The following is an 18,919-nucleotide window of genomic DNA, read 5'->3' as shown; positions in this document are numbered from 1 at the left end:
TACAACAGTGTGGTTCAAGGAAATTCTAAAAACAGTTTCTTATCCACGTTCCTAATGGGAATAGAACATGGAAGATACTGCCCAGAAAATTTCTGATCAGCTTCATATAGAGTGAGAAGAAACTTCTGCCCTTGTTTTCTTTTGGCTTAAGGATTTTCTAATTTAGCACGGACCCACCCCTCAAAAAAAAAAAACAAAAAAAACGAAAAACACCCCCATGAAAGTATTGAACATAAAGGTACTTTATAAAGTATTTCAAAGGTTTATCACATCCCACTGTGGACACCTGCAAATATTTGTTGGGTGAATTTTATTCCCCATGACAGGTAGAATATTCTTGAAGACAGAGGAACTTGCTGCAAGATGGACACTCAAAAGAGCCGGAGGAAAATTCCAGTAGACGGTTCTCACGATCCAGTCCAGGAGTCAGCAGTCCAGTTTTGTGGTCTCTCAGATCACATTCCTCACTTCCCACTCCCACTGCCCCCTTTCAAATAGGAAACGATCTTGGAAAGACAGCTCAGTAGTTGGAGGATAAATGTAGCAAGCCTCCTATTCTGACATGAAGGTATATGGGAGAGTAAACCTCTTTCTTTATCCACTATCAAGAACATTTCTGCATTCTAAAGTGTTATGCTGGAAGGCAGGCCGATCAGTTAATACCCTCTTGGTTTTCAGCTAAAGTTCTTCTGCTGCTTTAGGAAGACTTCCATCTGATTAAAGAAAACACTGCATGGACCACGTACAGCAGAGTGACTACGAATGAAAACACCTGAAAGCAAGATAAGTGACAATTAATGGCCGTGCACGGGGAGAGGGAAAGGCATGGGCTGTGCACACTGGGGTCGCCACGTGCATGGCTTGCGGTCGACAGCCCTTACGTCTGTGGACTGCCACTGCTTCCCATCACACACGCAGATATGCTTTCCTGCAGAGCCTAGGTGCGACCCAGAACGCTCTCAGCACAGACTCCAGGTGACCTAATGATATACTGAACTTGGTGTGCAAGGTCAACTATTTGCCGTCACACATCATCATATAGGTGCCATCCAACTGGAAACGAGGGCCCTCAGAGACCCTTCAAGTGGTGATTGAAGGGCTCTTCATGGAAAACTTCCTTCCTGCACACCAATAAGACCAGAGTCCACCAGCTGTGATCCCAGCGGCCTTGGCTAAGAGAGTCTGAACACGTGGGTTTGCCGCCTGGACATCTTCAGACCCCGACCAGAATTTTATTCTAAGATTTTGCATTGCACAAGCATGGGCCAGGGAGCCAGGCCACAGGAAGTGAGGGACTGGGATGGAGAGGAGGGATTTTGAGCTTTTGGCAAAAGGAGGGAGCTTACTGAGAAAGCTACTACTGGGAACAGAGGCTGGGGAATGTGGCAAAAGGTCACTTTGTGCCCTGTCAAGCCTCTGACCTGCCGTGGTGCACCTGGGCACCATCTGTCCTATCACCCTGCTCTGGGTGGCCGGCCCTGAGGGCTGCCTGCTCCCAAGCAAATATCTGCACCTGGCTTGTGACCTTGGGTGTAGGGTCAGGAGTTTCTAACCCAGGCATAACATCAGGGCGGCTACACTCCCGTGACTGTTGAAAATTCCCCTAAAACCAGCCGTAACTGTGCCTGCTCTTCCGCTGCCTCCACACCTGGGCGAACCCTCACCCTCACTGCCGGAGGCGGTAAGTAACCTGAGTTATTGAATAACCAAGGTAAGAAAATGTATCTGGGAACCAAATACCCTGTCTGAAGGGAGCAGTCACACACGAGTGAGAAGCCCCTCGAAGACCCCCCTGCGCATCAGGAGGGAGCAGTGTATTGTGTTGGGGACTCCGAGTCCAATGGAGACCCTTGGCAGGAGCACCTCAGAAGTCCCCACAGGAACAGGAAACACTTACTTTCAAGGGGGGTCAAGAAATGGCACACGGGACATGGAGAGCCAGGGCCATGAATGGACATGAACCTAGGCCCTTAAAAACCCCTGTCCCTGAACAGCTGCCATTATTGCCCACCACAGTTAAGATCCAGAAACCTCTAGATTTCTCCAGAAATTTCCAGCTACTCTCAGGCAGCTCTCACCAATCCCAGGGATCCCTCTGGTGCAGATTCTCTGCTGCCAGCCGAGGAGAGAGGGAGAAGCTCAGCTTTTGAGGCAGGTGAGGAGTCCAAGAGGGGTGAGAGGAGGCCAGATGCTCCCAAAGGCCAGGGGTGTGCGGGAGGTCACATGCCCGGACTGCCGCAGCCCCGCCCCACCCTGAGACCATGGGAGGGGCATGTGGGTGTTGGGCAGGGTCTGGGGTTAAATCCTGAGCGTGTCAGCACGATTCTGTCTCCCATGTGCACGGACACAACCCGGGGGGCTCCAGCCCAGCGTTTCCGCCTGCTGGCAACATGTAGATTCCTGATTCCAGCCCTGCTGACTTTGCCTGGGCCTCCTCATGGTTCTCCAGCTCAGCTCCCAGGGACGTGGGGACATGATCCATCGTGGCAGGGATAAATAGATGTTGGTACAGTCCTCAGTGGAGCACTAAACAGCAAAGAGAACGGACCTCTGCATCCCCACCCAGCAGTGTGGAGGAGCCTCACAAACCGGAGGCGAAGAGAGAGAAGCCAGACGTGGGCGAAGGCACGTCACGCTCATGAGAATGCAAAGCAGGGGAAGTGGAACCTGAGCTGGAAACCAGGCCAGCGCTGATACTCAGTTCAGGGGCCCAGTGACCGCAGCGGGACAAGAAGGGGCTGCTTGTCATGTTTCTTAACCTGGATGCTTTGTTACACGGAGGACTTGTGAACTGTGAGTCATGGGTGCATGATGGAAATTCATCAGGTTGTACACGTGCTTCCAGGTCACCTCCCTGGATGCCTGTTTATGCTGCATTTTGATGGAAAGTAAAAGGGAGAAGTCAGAATAGGGTAGAGCCTGGTAGAGCCCAGTGGTTCCCAACTAGATATCTGCCCAGTGGGCAGGTCATTAACTCCCCGCTCCTGCGTTGTTCAGTCAAGGGCTGGCCCACTACCCACATTCCGTCTACATTTCACTGCCCTCTTCTGCACTAATTTTACAGAAACGGTCGTCAAATGCCTGGTTGATGTCTGTTCAGAGACAAGGCTTCTGGGCTTGGGATGGGGGAGGTATGTATGGGTTCTCTTGTGAGGGGGTGATGAAATAGGCATTTGAAGGTGCCGGAGGAGGCAGATGACCAGTCTCCCAAGAGAGGGAAGAACACCCAAGGCGCTGCCTGGCTGTGCTCCTGGAGCCAGCCACCTTGGGAGATGAGCCCACATGGGGGAGGGTCCCACACGGTGGGACATTTGAGGGGATGCCAGGAACCAGGAGGTGGCCATGCTTATGGAACTGGAGAGCGGCTGGGAGCTGAGGGGAGTGTGTGGCTTCCCCAGGGAAGGGGGTGGGCCCCTGGGGACCAGCAGACAGGCTTTGAGGAGCTTCCCCCCAGACCCCTCCCTCTGGGGACAGGAAGGGCACCCTCACTAACCCCCTTCCCAGAGCCCAACTGCGCCCACCCTGTGGGTTTTCTCTCAGCCTCTGCTCTACCCTTCCCGAAGAGAGGCGGGGGTGGAACAGATTTGGCACCTGGGGCGGGCATCTCGTGGTGTGTCATCACATTTGCCCTTGGGATTTGCTCAATTCATAGGTCAATCGCTAGAAACCTGAGTGCTATTTCTGAAACTTTTTCTTAGTTTTTAAACAATATCCATGGTTAGAAATACATCTGATATCATGCGTTAGCACACTGGTGCAAGGACACACGCGCACAACTCTGGGAAAGAGTTTCATGAAACAGTACCTTCTCGTATTCCCTGTCACTCTGATCCATTCCATCAACAAGAAAATCAGGTCATGACCTCACAGACCGCCATGGATCTGGTCCCCCAGTTGGAGGTTGTTGCTTTTAAAGCTCAGACCTACGTGCAGTGTGCTTCCCGGACACACAGTTTCACCCCCATCTCACCTCCTAACGGGGTGAAGGAGATTACAGCCCTGTTCCACCCATTGCTCATCGTGAGGCCTTGGATGGAAGCGGTTTAAGAGCTGTCTCATTCTCCAGGGAAACAACAGGAATTACTGTCCCATTTTATAGATGAGCAAACCGAGGCTCAGAGGGCACAAAGGGACTTGCACAAGGAATGGGCGAGTGTGAACTCCAGGCTTCCTCCTGCACAGGTTCTCAGAGCTGTCAGGCAGGAGACACCGTTGTCAAGAGACGAAGGCCTAATCCCAGCAGCAACCATCCATGGCTGGGGGTCTGGACATGCTGCGCGTGGCAGGGCCTCCCCACAGCCACAGAGCCTCCCCACAGCCGCAGAGCCAGGGCCTGGGAGACACTGGCCACTCGACTTTCCATCTGTGGTCTCAGCACTGCCCCTGCCCTGACGGTGTGCTTCCCTGGAAGACACTCATGGAGAGCCAGGAACCCAAGTGGCCAGATGTTCTGTTCACACTGGTGCTAAGAGTGTGGGTGAAAGAGCACCTGGCCTGGACACCAGGCCTTTCCAATTCCTGGTGACCCTGGGGCAGGTTGTGCAATGCTCTTAAGGCCCTAGTTCTCCATCTGTGAAATGGGTGTAACGGCACCTCCCTCCTAGCGGTGTCGCGAGGGGTAAACAAGATTGTTCGCAAGGGCTCAAGACAGTGCCAGGCCCCACGGTCATGTCTCCTCCCATATCTGCCTCAAAGCCCAACCAGGCTTGGACCCCTGGGCAGTGCAGGCCTGACTGATGGCTGAGGGAGTCTGGGGCACATCATTTCCCTTTTCTGAGGCTTTGTTTCTTCAGAAATGAGGAGAAGGTTTATTTTATTCAAAATTTAGTGAACTAAAAAAATGCGGGAGGGCCCGGGCAGCCTTCCACTCAGAACCTTTTCAGTGGGAGCTGTGAACGGGGCAAATTGACTGGGGACTCACCACAGCAGCGATGTTTTCATGGTAATATTTGTAGGTGAAGCCCACTTGCAGCTGGATGGCGGCCAAAGCTTCCAGGACAGAGGCACCAAAGTAAAACAGGGAGGCGATACAGTGGTAGGCTGCATCCTGCAGGGTGAGAAAAGGCCACTAGACAGGTGGGGCACCCAGATATGGAGATGTGGGGCAGCTGTGGTCCCAGCAGGGCCTGTCCACCCCTCAGATGACGGGGGACCCACCCCAGGACCAGGTCCCCCGTCATCATCTGCTACTCCCTTTGACACCCCCAACCCTGCCCCCCTCCTCAGAGACATTGATTAACCAGAGCTGCCGAGCTGAGTTATCTCACTGGTTTGGGGCCAGAGTAAGGACTTTGATGGAGGAAGGATACTGCTTTCCCTTGAGGTGGGATCTAGTAAGGGGTGGGGAGGTGGTCCTTTGGGATTGGTAGAAATTGGTTCTGGACCTGAGAAGTGTCAGCTGCAGTCAGTCCCCAGTTCGGGTGTGGCCTTGGTGGCCAATACAGAGTGAGAGGTTCAGGCCATTTTCACTGTTGTGTTGTTGTTAGCTTTTTCTTGGGGGGAGCCGGGGATTGGGGCTCCAGGTATGTTTTAAAAGCAAAAAGGCACTAGAACAGGTTTTTGAGTAGTTACGATTTGGAGGTGGTTTCTAAGGTCTAGGTTGGAGGCCCTTTGAGACTAAGAGGCCTGGCTAACAGCCCCACCGCCTTCCAGGGGAGGTAAGGGCAGGTGGCCCACGTGTAAGTTTACCCCCTTCATGGGCCTCAAAGCAGAATTCATGTGCAAGAGCGATCACAGGCCTCCCCTCTTCCTGGGCCAAGTCCCTCTCTGGTGACCCTGCTCTAGAAGGTGGTGACTGAGAGCTGGGCAGTGAGTGTGGCCTCACACTGGGCAGCCAGGACCAGCCCCCAGCACCCTGTCCCCCACCCCGAAATGGAAGTCAGCCCTTCTGGGTGGTGGGAGATGCCAGCTGGCCCCTGGCAGGTGCAGGAGGTACAGGGAGGGTTGTTGGGCTGCCGGTTTGCATGAAAAGGGCGTTCACCCAGGAGAAAGCAGAGCAGGCCCACAGAGGATCAGGCAGTGACAGTGACAGTCCGCTTCTGCCTTTCACCTCTGCCCGACCTCCTGCGGCGGGGAGCCCTGGGCTGCTATGGGCAGCTCGGATCTGAGGGCCTGCCCGGCTCAGCCTTGGCGCATGGGTGGGAGACTTGTACAGGGCACCTCACCCAGCACTGGCAAAGCCAACCTGCCAGGGGCGACGCTCCAATGCCGCACCCCACCCCCACCCCCACCTCAAACATCGCAGGACTGGGACTCACCAGGGTGATCCAGGAAGTCCTGCTGCCGTGGGCACCAATTAGATACAGGAAGAGCAGTAGAGTGGTGGCTATGAAGCAAGACACAGACGTGAACATGACCCAGCCCTGGATCAGTGGGATGGGCACATGGGACGAGGCAATCAGGATCCACACCAGCCCCCCAAAGACCTGCAGAGGGAGGGAGAGAAGGGGTGAGGGTCAGACCAGGAGAGCCCACACCCAGGTAGGACCAGACCCAGAGGTCACGCTGGGGAAGCGGGGGCACTCTATAAATGGTAACTCAGTTAATCCTCACAACATCCCTGTGAGTGTGGTACTGACCCATTTGTGAGATGGGGAAACAGAGGCACCTTTGAATTAAAAATTTGTTATCCCCCCCAAAAAAAAAAAATTTGTTATCCCTAGAAAGGACTTAGGCCATCCAGTGTTTTTTAGTAGAAGGGCAAACTCTGAGATTATATCCTTCCTAGTATTTTTTATAGACAAATATCCTTTTTGTTTTATTTTGGCCACGCTGCACGGCTTGTGGCCCAAGGCTTGAACCCGGGGCCATGGCAGTGAGAGCACTGAGTCCTAACCACTGCACCACCAGGAAACTCCCCCAAATATTCTTTCTTTTATAAAATGGTAGTGGCCAGCTGATTCTTTTGGTCTTTACTTGGCAAAACAAATTAGCCATACTATATCATTAGCATTTAAGAAAAAAACTTGACCTTTAAATCCCCAAGTCCCAGAAGTTCTCTTTTGGAGTGACTTTTGGAGATGGGGTTGGAGTGGGGAGGGCCCAGGTCAGCCTGGTCTCCTCAGAGGTGGGAGAAGCATTCCTCCCCCTGTCATTATCCAGAAGACATCCCACTTGGTGTCCTCAGGGTCAGGGAGCCCCATGTTTTCAAGAGAAACATAAGGACAGACTTGGGGTTCATAATCTCAATGGTATAATCCGGCTCCCCCTGTGGACAAGGTACAACCCAAGCTGGAATTTCCTGTACTTGTCTTCCATTCTCCTTGTCCCTCTCCATCCCAGTGAAGTCACCTCAGCCTCCTCCACTGACCCCACCCAGAGAAGGACTGGGCTGGGACAGGGGTGGAGATAGTCACAGGGTCCAAGGTACTGCAGAGCTTAGCGCCATCCTCCTGAGGGTCTGGGGGTGTAAATGCATGTGGTACCCTGACATTGTCTCCCTGCACCTGCTGCCCACTTGCTGGGTAAGAGATAGCACTTCCCCAGGTGTTCTCTGAGCCTCTTCGCTGAGAAGCTTCAGGAGACCATCACATTTGGGTAGAAAAATCAGTGCAGTGAAGAACCTGGAGTTATCAAAACCAAGTTGGGTCTGATGAATCATATGTGGGCATCTCTGATCAGAAAATTCCTCTACTGATGACTGAGAGGCAGTGGGACACACTTTCCAACTTAGAATAAGTGGAGCAAAATCGATTAAATAAAAATCCTCAGACTGCTATAGAGTAAGATGTGTGTATAGATTCATCCATCGTTGCCTTTAAGATCAAACAGATTGCTGGGACTTTTTCGTAAGGGACGCTTAACAGAAGGATGTGATCGTGCCTATGGCTGAGACAGACTTGGATGTAGAAGGCACGAGAGTGTGGCATGGAGAAGAGGGTGGAACTGGCTTGCCCATCTTGGGAGCAGAGGGCTGCTGGCACACGGCGTGAGGGGGCCTCTCCACCGAATCCGCTGGAGGATGCTGTAGCACGTGGTTCCACCTCTCGGGCCCTGGCTTCCTCCACCGTAAATGGCACTTGGCAGCTCACTCCGCACGTTGCCGGCTGGTGCGAACCGCCTGAAACTGTGGGCGTGAGTGTGAAGCTTCTGGCCCTGTGCCCCCTCACCACCCAACAGCAGAGGGAAGTCTGCTCACCCAGGATGCCGGCAGCCCAGTGCAGACAGACGTAGAGTCAGCCAGTGACGGCGCGGGACGATCGGGCAAGGCAGTCCCGACTGGGACACGGCCCCAACTGAGTTTTGAAGGGAGAGGTGGACTTAGGCCAGAAGGTCAGGACGAGGCTTTCCAGGGGAGGAAAGGGTACATGCCAAGCCCAAAGGATGCCGCAGCAGCAGTGAGGGCTTGGGAAGGCCGTGAGTTGGCACGAGGTTGGGGAACAAGGAGTGGCAGGGAGTGCGGCTTGAGGAAGGGTGACCTTCACACAGGACTGATGGTTGGGCCACCTCAAAGGCGTGCCAGGCCCTGCTCAGTGGAAAACCGAGATTCGACATGAATCACGGGGCAAAGCCAGTGCCTGCCTCACTCCACCTACAAAGTTTGCAGAGAGCAAACAGAGCAAGTACAGCACCCACACCTAGGAGATAAGGCATCCCAGGCAGGGAGCAGTCCACTGCTCCCTGGCCTCAGAACCCTACTGGCCAAATATTTGTCAAGAGCAAAGGGGTAGGTGAGGGTTCAAGCGCTTCCCTTCCTAAAGAGAACCCGAAGGGGCTCCCAGCTCTCAGGAAGCACGCTGAGAGGCAATCGTTTTGACACATCAGTTACACAGGTGGAGGCATGGCCCCAGTTTCCGTTCATCTCTGTCAACAGGCCAGATTCCCACCACCCTCACCTGCGCCCAGGTCACCGTCTTGCATAACATTTCTTAGCTGAGTGGCCCGAGAGTCACCAGACTTGAGCTCGCTCTCTGGGTCCCAGATCCCCACGCTAGAAAACGGGGGTGGGGCCTGGACTAGGGCTCAGTGGTCCTCAGCCCTCACTCTGCACCGGAATCGCCTGGGTCACCTCGAAAACCCCAGTGCCCAGGTCTCATGCCAAGGAGAGAAGCAGAGTGATAGGACAAGAAGCAAACATCCCAGGCTCTTTGCCAAAGGCTTTGGAGTATGTTTCCATACCACAAGCGGTCCATGGATGGAGTTTTGGTAACTCCTGTCAAACAAGGAGAAATGGTTCCTGTCTCCAACGTCCAGCAGTGCCGGCCAAGATGCCTCTCCAGTTCCTCACTGGCTCTGATACAAAGTTTCCTTTCCTCTCCTTAAGCTTCCATCCCTGTCTTGCTCTGAACGTGAGAGTCGCTCGTCCTTGGGTGTCCTCTAGACACGGGGACAGAGCCTCAGTATCCATGGATGGGGTGGAGCTGGGGATCTGAGGCCTCTACCCACCCTGGTGTTCCAGGCCTGGAAACCGCCCATCTTTCATTCGGTGTGCTTGTGGAGGCTGAGCAGAGGTGAAGTTCTGTAAGAACCAAGGATATTGTACAAATCCAGACAAAAAATTTCCAAAGACTTAAAAAAGTTTTAATCTGCGGTCTACCCCATCAAATGATTTTTGTGGAAACAATTTCCTCAGGAGATGGTCTTGGGGAAGGTCTCACGTGAACTCAAGAGTACGTTCTTTCTTTTCTTTTCTGAATTAATCCAGAGGAGGCAGGCAAGGGTGGTTAAGGGTGTAGACTTCAGAATTACTGAATCTGAATCAGCTCTGCCACACTTCGCTGGGTCACTGGTTGTCTCTGGGCAAGTTACTTCCTCTCTAGTCCCTATCTGAAAACTAGTGATAGCAGTAGTGCCCACCCAATGGGACCGGGGTGAAATGAGTTTATATCTACAGGTGCCTGGCACACGGCGGCGAGTGCTCTAAGTACTTGCTGTTATAACTGACGTACGATGGGGCGAAGCCTCTCCTGTAACCACGTGAAAACCCCAGTAGGTCAAGATCTCAACTTGCACGATTATCCCCCCCCAGACCTTGTGGGGACACAGAATTTTAAAATAACTTCAGAAGCATCAAAAAGGGAAAAACCTACAATCTCCCAGAAATCAAAAGCTGAGGAAAATGTGTCTGCCTCTGCCGAAGGGAACACAAAGGACATAAAAATATGCGAAAGCCTTCCTTCCAACAATGAGCTCTGGTTACAAAAGTGGGAAAAGGACTCCTCCGGCACATTCTTGAGATTGGTAGGGTGTCTCCATTGCTTGTGCAGGGCTGAGAGCTCTGGGTCCACAATTGTCCAGTGTTTTTGCAGCAGGACTTGGATCATTGAGTTCAAGGCAGAAGGATCGCTTAAATTCTCTGAATATTTTTCTGGGGCTCATTTTACTCTGTCAGGGTTGCCACAAGCAGGCAGTCTTCCCATAACAAGGCAAGACGTGACCCAAGGAGGACGTCCACGTGGGGCTGTTCACACACACACCCGGTAGTAAGTCCCTCGGGGCCCAGTGTCAGAATTCCCAAGCTCTGAGGGCACAGTGTGGTCTTGAAGGGCACATGTATGTGAATAGGAGCTTGTGCCCTGAACTCTTGAGAAGGAAACTGGCCACAGAACACAGGTGGCGCACCCAACCCTGAGCAGTCCTGCTACTTTGGTCAGGTGGGCAAAAATCACCTCCCCAGGAGGGAGGAGAGAGATGGACACAGCAATGAGACTTGTCCCGGCTGCCGAGAGCTCCGAGCCCTTAGGTGCTCTCCCAGGGCCACCAGGAAGAGCAACTCCAGTTTGTGTTTCTGGAAGTGTCTCTATCCACTGAACTCTTTTGGCAGTCAGGGGTCATTGCAATGCTGGGAGGGCCTATGCAGGTGACTTGGCCAGTAGAGTAACGGTGTTCCAGGAGAAGCAGCAGTCCCAGCTCTGAGCCTTGTTTGACTAAAACAATCAGTCATTCCGTGAGGTAGAGCAGAGGGCGTTTTCTTGTGCGTGTGTGTCTGGAGGCTGAGCTACTGCAGGGAAGGGAATAGGCACCAAGTCAAGAGGACTTAAGCACCAGGCAGCAGGAGAGTATAGAGAGAGGGAGATCAGAGCACTGAAACCTTCCCCAAGACCCACGAAAAGGGGTCTGAGGGGGAGGCGGGGGGCTCTTCCTGTTCTGAAAAGCAGAGACAGCAGGAAGCAAACACTAGTTGTCATGTGAGCCCCACCACCCTTGTATGGAGGAACTGGGCTCCCAGCAAGTCAAAGGAAAGCCTTCCTCCACCTGCTCACTCACTCAGCCACCCATTCATTCATTCATTCACTTATGCATTTAACAGATACTGAGAGGAAATGGCAGCACTGGGGGCAGGTACGTCCAGGGAGACAGACTTTATTCAAAGACACACTAGTAAATGGAGCCCATCTCTCCCATCCTGGCCTCTCTCCTCCAGTCTTGCTGCCAAGCCCCAGTCAAGCAGCTCTGGGGCCACCAAGGGCAAAGGCAGGTCCTAGTGAGTGTCGGGGCCCCAGTGAGGGTGACCAGCTAATCACCTCTGCCCAGGAGAGGGAAAGAGCCCAGATATTTGCACAGCGTCCTCTCCTTGGACCTCATGGAGGTATCTGGGGCAGGTCAGAGATTCTCTCTGTGGGGACCCTCTCCCCCTCTGCCAACTGAGGAGTCTGACCTCTGAGTCTACTCCCATGGTGAACACCAGGAGTGCTTCTGAGGCTTCGTGACTCAGTTTACCTATGCCAGGTGCTCTGCCCTCCTGGTCCCATTGTCAGCAGGCTCCTTCATTCTGGGGAACCATCATTACATGACCCTCCCAATATAGACTTAGATAATGTCCCTTTAATCTGAGGGTGAGACCAGGACTCAGGGGACCTTGAGTCTGTTTGTGAAGAGGAGGATAGAGGTCTGGGATTCAAAAAGACAGGGTGTGGGTTCACGTCTGTAGTTGATATTAACAGGGTGAGTGTGGACTGGGCAGTGGCCTCCTGTCCAGGCCTGAGTCCCTCTTCCCTCAGGTGAGTACCCACCCCCACCCCCCATAGCACTGGTCATTAGCATGCGGGGGTACTTCTCCCCCTTCCCCCCGTCCCGCTCTTTCTGGCCCCTCCCCTCCCAGCCTGACTGTATTCTAATAGGAACCAAGGCTCCAGTGTGGAATTTCAGGTCAGCTGAGACTGGCTGTGTGGCCCTTTTTCTCACCGCACATGCACGTCAATGTGTGACGGCTGGTGACAAGGCTTTTCTTTTAGTTCCTACATGTATGTTCTAGGTCCTAGGACCTTGGTGTATTAAAATGATTCAACACAAGGGTTGTTTTGCTCCAGCGTGAACCGAATGTTTTTCACATGGTGGGAGGGACAGAGAGCCTTGGCTAAGTGTGGCGGAGAATCAAGGCCACTGCATTACCCTAGGAAGTAGTTATGCCACTAGAAGCTACCCATCCAGAAGCTACCAGGAACCACAGCTTCCCACCAGAATGCAGAAGACAGGTCAGAGCCCCACGATGCAGAGAGTACCAGGGCCCTGCTTCATGCTCTGAGGAATAATCTGGAACCCGTGAGGAGTTGGCCCACACCTCCCCAAGGCATCAGTGCTTCAGGGACCAGGGCTGTCATTCACCTGCTGTCCTCACATTCATGAGCATCCAGAGAGAACACCTGCTGGGGCATCTCATCAGTGCCTGACCCTGGTGGCCTCTGGTCCAAAGCACCAAGTCCAGGGACTTGTATCGGGGGTGGAAGCCAGGGCTCAGCACGGAATCCAGGGGGAGTCAGTCCCCAGCCCCCATCCAGGTCCAGACTGGCTGGCCCCATCCTGCCTGGAGGCAGGCCCCAGGTGGCCCAGTTCCCATGCCCAGCCCCTCCCTCAGATAAAGTGTCCTGAGTCCAGAGCAAAGCCAAGCTCTTCCTTGGGTAAAGAAGATGCGGTACATATATACAATAGAATACTACACAGCCATTAAAAAGAACGAAATAATGCCATTTGCAGCAACATGGATGCAGCTAGAGATTATCATACTAAGTGAAGTAAGTCAGAAAGAGAAAGACAAATACCTTATGATGTCACTTACATGTGGAATCTAAAATAGGGCACAAATGAACCTATCTACAAAGCAGAAAAAGACTTACAGACATAAAGAATAGACCTGTGGCTGCCAAGGGGGAGGAAGGGAGAGGGATGGACTGGGAACTTGGGGTTGGTAGATGCAAACCATTACATTTAGAATGGATAAACCACGAGGTCCTACCGTATAGCACAGGGAACTATATCCAATCTCCTGGGATGAACCATAATGGAAAAGAATATTTTAAAAAAGAATGTCTGTATGTGTATAACTGAGTCATTTTGCTGTACAGCAGAGATTGGCCCAACGTAAATCAACTATCCTTCAATTAAAAAAAACAAACAAAACAAAACACAAGCCATTCCTAAGGCTCTGCAGAACCAGCCTTGGCTGACAGCACAGCACACGTCCCCAACGCGCCCTGGCAGCCAGCATGGAGGGAGTGGGTGCAGCAGCCATCCTTTGTCCTGGCCTGACTTGAGTGTGAGCTGTGCCTTGCAGGGGCATCTGGAACCTGCCTACTCTCTTCTGAAAGCACTTGGACAGAGAGGGGGGCCCATCTGCGTCGAGTTGGGGGTGACCTATGGAAAGCGCAGAAGCAATCTTTTTCAAGGCAGCTTGGTTGTGACGACATACGCATGAGGATCCTGGAGCTGAGCTGCGTCATCACGCTTAGTGGTCTCCAGAGAACAGCTCAGTCACTGACTTCGGATCAAAGCAGGCCTCCCATTCTTGAAAACCTGGAAAGTCACTTCTCAGCTCCAAGGACAAAACCCTGAGAGACCTCTACCTATAATTCTCCCCCTCCCTTCAGAGAAGAGGAAAGGAGAAAACCCAGCAGTACCCTTACCTCCTTTTAAACAGCTCCAGGGAGGGGCCTGCAACACGAGGAGAGACACAGGGCCAGGAGTCAGTGGGCACAGCCAGGGAAGTGAGGCTCAGCCACCGTCCTGCACTGGCGGCAGGGCCGGCTCGTACTCTCCGGTGACTGTAGGAGAGGTCCCTGGCTGGGGCAGAATGAAAGTTTCCCCAGGAGCAGAGAGGGTGCTTCCGCCGAGCCCAGGAGAACCTCAGGGCACCTGGCTTCTTGCCCAAGCCTTTCACTGAGAGCTGTCTCCAGTGTCCTGTCGCCCATTTAACGTTGAGGGGTAGACTGGCCTCCCGTCGACCACTCCAAACCTAGCTGGATGATGCGGGCCGTGCAGTGCTTAGCAAATGCAGATTCTTGGGCCGGCCCAGAACCTAGTGACTCAGGACCTCCAGGGTGTTTTTTTGTTTTTGTTTTTGTTTTTGTTTTTCCAGGGTGTTTTTGACAATAAGGCCTAGGCAGCTGTGAGCTCCCCAGTGGCTCCGAGCTGTCCCTTCACTCCCTTGGGGGGAGAAGAGGGAATCAGGCCTTGCCCAGGGCTGCCAGGTGGGCAATGTGGTCCCTTCTGTTGTAGACGGAAGTTCATCGTGGGTGTTTGGGTGAATGCAGGAATCTGCGAGAGCTCTGCTGTCACTGCAAGAAGTGCCACTGGAGATGGAGGTACTGGGCGAGCTGCCTCCCCTCTCTGAGCCTCAGTTTCCCCCCACCTCTTGAAAACTATGTTTCTGTGATTCTACATCTCTCATCTCCTAGGGGTCCTCATGCTGCCTTCCCAGTGTAGCCAGAATGTGGACCACCCGTCAGAAAAGTGCTTTGTCATCCTGCCCTCCCCTGCCCTCCCAGTCCCAGGACTTTTCTGGTCACTCTCAAATAATAAAAAGTCCCCAGTCACTTTGGGTCCTAGAAGCAGTCTCATTTCAGTAACTACTATGTCCAGTTCACTGTAAGAATCGACACTGCCGGCTGATTCCGGGTGGCTTCCAACTCCCACCCCCGCCCCCCAAAGGGCACACCCTGAGGTGCGTACACTCTTTCCAAAGAAATGTTCTCTCAAGATCCAGCCATTCTATCAGCGGCTCCATCTCTAGCAGGCTGGGGAAGAGGCAGTTGGGTTAAAGATTATTACATAACCTGTTTTCAGGTATCCCCTTCACAAGTTTCGAAAGGGAGGCGTCTCTCCCGGCACTTGGGGAGACCAGAGCTGGCCAGAGCTGAGACAAAAAACATCCTATGTTAACATCCCATTTTCTGAACATGTCCCAAGTGTCCCGAAGCCCCTGGCTTAGAGGGAAGACGAGGATGGGGAGACAGAGCCTTGGCTCCAAAAGGAAAAATGTCCTTGGGTGGCAGTGGGGGAACAGGCCAGAAGCAAAGCCCTGGGGGGAGTTGTTGTGGGAGGGGGGACACTGGGCGTTCCACCTGCACCTGAATGGGGGTACACCTGTGACCCCACCGCCTGCAACAGCGGCATGGCCTCTGCGGCTCTGGGGTGCTCACGGAGGCAGGGTCACACCACCTGGTTGGGCCTGCCTTCCCCTTCCTGTGAAGACCCTGCAGCTCTCGGAAGTCAGGAGCTCAGGGGTAGGGGTGCAGGGCCAGAGTTGAGCTGCCCTGCGCCAGCCCGAGCTACCAGCCTTCCCTGCTCTGTGGGCATGTCTTGGGAGCTGGGCAGAGCTCCACCCTCAGTCCTGGAGGCTGAAAGTTTGGCATCTGCACCTTCCAGGCTATTGGGAGGTCAGGCATGAGAATACAGACTGGGAGTAATCAACGACTCACTGGACCACAGAGTTAAAAAATAATCAAGCATTTCACACCCTCTGGACTAGCAGAAAATTACAAAATCTGACTCTACCAAGTGTGGCAGGATGAGGAACAATGGAGACTTTCATAAGCCGCTGGTGGGGTCAGGAAGTTATACGATATGGGGACCCTCTTTACGAAAGCATGCGGAGTGAGTCAGAGTCTTGGAAGGGTCCTGAGCAAGTGGGAGTCCTGAGCTTAATTAGCTTCATCAGCTTCCTGGAAACTTCTCTTCTGACTGTGTACGTTGTAACCCTTTTGGATATCAGTGTGCTAACGTCTGGGAAAACAAGGGTGTGCATTCCCTATGACCCAGCAAGTCAAATCTCTGTGTGTTCCCACAAGAAATTCCCAAAAGGAAAGAGGCAAATACAAGGATGTTCTTTGGCGGTTCCATCTGCGCTATCAAAATGCAACACATTGGAAATTGCCCAAGTGTCCAGCAATAGAAGACTGAATAAACAGTGTCAACATGTATAAAGCTCAGAACAAGGTTGCATGAAAAGCATGTTACAGAAGGATGTGTACGGGGTGACGGTACTTTCAGAAAGTGAGAAAATATATAAAACCACACCGTGTGTAGTCATAGATAGTTAGGGGTGCAGTAAAGGTCTAATCTTGAACACACATCCAGCCCAGGGGTCGTCCTGAGGGTGGAGGGAGGAGAGGTAAGGTGAGATAATAGCAAAATACCCAGGGGGCTTAGATGTCATCTGAAAGCCCTATTTCCTTAATACTGAGAGTAAATAAGGCAAAATATTAAGATTTGACAAAGTTGAGTGTTAATTACGTGGATGCCTATTGAAGTATATGTACTTTTCTGTCATTTTTGAAATAGTTCTTAATTTAAAAAGTTTGATTTGAAGTTGGTGCAACAGAAAAGTAACCATTTAAAAGGGACCAGTTCGATGGCATTTAATACACTCACGATGTTGTACAACCATCACCGCTAACTCCAAAACCTTTTCATCACCCTGAAAGAAAAGCCCACACCCATTAAGCTGCTCCCAATTACCCTCTCGTCTCAGCCCCCGGCAAACCACCGATTTGAGTTCTGTCTCTATAGACTTACCCATTCTGGACATTTCGGATAAATGCAGTCATACACTATGTAACCTTCTGTGCCTGGCTTCTTTTACTTAGAGCAGTGTTTCAGTGTTTATCAACCTGTATCAGTACTTCATTCCTTTCTACAGCTGAATAATACTCCGTTGCATGGACTATTCCGGTTTGCTTATCCATTCACCCGTTGATGGGACATTTGGGCTGTTTCCACCTGTTGATTATTGTGACACACATGTTCGTGTACCTGTTCAGGTCAGGGCAAGAGGAGGAGGGTGTGCTAGAGTCTTTTGCATGAAGCCTGATGAACACACTTTAAAAAAAAATTATTTATTTATTTGACCATGCCGTGTGGCTTGCGGGATCTTAGTTCCCCGGCCAGGGATTGAACCCGGGCCCCTGGCAGTGGAAGCAGAGTCCTAACCACCGGGCTGCAGGCAATTCTCAACACACTTTCTTATGATTCTTGTTATAATGCTCCCCAAACAGCTACAAAGGCAGAGTAAAAAACTCATTAGGGCAACTCAAGAGATACGAGCAAGTCATTTTGTTGCTTAAAAATCTCTCTGCCCCATCTCACCTCTAGCCATCATCACTTACAGTCACCAAATTCTGCCTTTGTAAATACAGTAGCCTCTGAAGAAACCACCTATTACTCATTTTCAGGCTAAGTGCGACTGGAAGCGCGGAGATGAGCCATTTGGGGAAGGAATGTTCCAGTGACTGCAAGCCCCTTCCACTCTGGGTCTGGGTGTCCCTACCTATAAACAGTGTGGCTCAGCTTAGAGGTGTCCAGGGTTTCTCCTAGATGTCACTTCCTTGATATGGTGCCATCAAGCAAACTTAACCCCCGCTTCCCTTTCCCCCAACCCTCCATGGATGACAGAACCTGATCCCTTTGTTGTTCACACCCTCCCTGACCATCAGGAGATAAGAAGCTGGGGTCCCGTTTTTAAACAGGCTTGGACGTTTTCTTTTCCAGCTGACTCTCCAGGCAGCCACTTCTGCGGTGGGGACGCAGGGAAAGGAGTCTCGGAGCCCGTGGAACGGCACCCACAGAAGAAATACCGCACCCGCTCCCCCCACCCCCTTAGGTGAGGCCCTGGGGCCCTGGGGGAGTTTAGGCTGAAGGCGGGTCTGAAGCCTCCCGGCAGTGAGCACTTTACAGGAGCCCAGAGTAGGAAGCGCTTTCCTGCAGCCGTGCGAGGCTGTGCGGCTCCAGTGTAAGGAGGGACCAGCCGCGGTGCAGAGGTCTACAGACTGCTCAAAGTCAGCCAAGGCCGGGGACGCCTCTCACAGGTCCCTCTCCCCTCGCACACCCCACACTGGGCACCATGGCTGTGGCGGAGCAAACGACAGCGTGTTTTATTAGATCAAAGTTGTCGCAAATACCTTCACCAGAGACGTTCAAGAGAAAATAATCCGGATTCGGCTCCTCCTATGACACCAACCCAATCTCCACACTTTGCTTGGTAATCCTCAGGTTTCTTTTGATGATTTTTAAATTTTGAAGCAAAATCCTAACCCTGGAAAGAGCTGGGCCCCTCTACAGGGACGTCGCTCTCCAATAAGGGCTTCCTCTGCTCGGCCCATGGGAGACAGGTCGGGAGCGCAGCATCGAAACCGGCGCGCAAAGAGTGGACCGGGGCCGGCTTCGGGTATCTGACCCGTGTTGCGAGTTCGTTTTTTCCACCTAAGTCTTGGAGACGGTTTCCCCATGGCCGTTAGCTAGAAGGGGCCAAAGTATTACTGCGGGGTGGGCGTGCGGGAGAGTCTTTCCTCCCCGGGCCCGGCTACCGAGGCTCAGGGACCCTCGCTGCTTGCGGATCAGTCGGCGCGCTGTACGGATCCCCCAGAAGAGCGCGCGGCACGACCCATCCCATCCCGCCCTCCCAGGCGCGGGCGCGGGGCGCGCCAGCCACTCACAAACTCGAAGACGAAGAGCAGGTCCGGGAAGGTGGTGAAGACCGCGAAGCCGCTAGGCAGGCTGCTGCCGCCCGACGCCGCTGAGGGGGCCATGCTGGTGGGCTGGCGACGGCCTCGGAACAGGACGCGCGCAGCTCTGGCTCTGCGCTGAGCGCTCTCTTGCCCGGCGGAGCTCAGTGGCCAGGGCGCCCCCGCGCGCGGGTTAAGAGCAGGGGCGCCCCTGACGAAGAGGGAGGAGCCCCGGCCGCCGCCCGGCCCCCGCCCTAGACTGAGGG

General features: G+C 53.0%; 1 protein-coding gene across 1 annotated transcript; it reads right to left on the bottom strand.

Moving 5' to 3' along the window:
- Positions 1-218: 218 nt before the first annotated feature.
- On the bottom strand, positions 219-18,840 carry MALL (mal, T cell differentiation protein like). Its single transcript, XM_024743664.1, has 4 exons — positions 18,645-18,840; positions 6,258-6,425; positions 4,922-5,047; positions 219-772 (listed from the first exon to the last, which is right to left on the bottom strand). Exons 1-4 carry the CDS (start codon positions 18,735-18,737, stop codon positions 698-700), a joined length of 462 nt encoding a protein of 153 aa, XP_024599432.1. The 5' UTR covers positions 18,738-18,840; the 3' UTR covers positions 219-697.
- Positions 18,841-18,919: the final 79 nt, after the last annotated feature.

Source organism: Neophocaena asiaeorientalis, unplaced genomic scaffold (genome assembly GCF_003031525.2).
Source record: "Neophocaena asiaeorientalis asiaeorientalis breed wild unplaced genomic scaffold, Neophocaena_asiaeorientalis_V1.1 scaffold114, whole genome shotgun sequence".
NCBI lineage: Eukaryota > Metazoa > Chordata > Mammalia > Artiodactyla > Phocoenidae > Neophocaena > Neophocaena asiaeorientalis.
The sequence above is the reverse complement of the archived record's forward strand: the minus strand, read 5'-3'. Positions and strand labels throughout refer to the sequence as shown.

Bases quoted from the DNA above. Each gene is read 5' to 3' on its own strand.
- MALL (XM_024743664.1), bottom strand. From the start codon at position 18,737: ATGGCCCCCTCAGCGGCGTCGGGCGGCAGCAGCCTGCCTAGCGGCTTC. The intron at 6,426-18,644 runs GTGAGTGGCTGG...CTCCCTCTGCAG, and splicing joins TGCTCTTCGTCTTCGAGTTT to GTCTTTGGGGGGCTGGTGTG. The intron at 5,048-6,257 runs GTGAGTCCCAGT...CTCACCCTGCAG, and splicing joins GGACTTCCTGGATCACCCTG to GATGCAGCCTACCACTGTAT.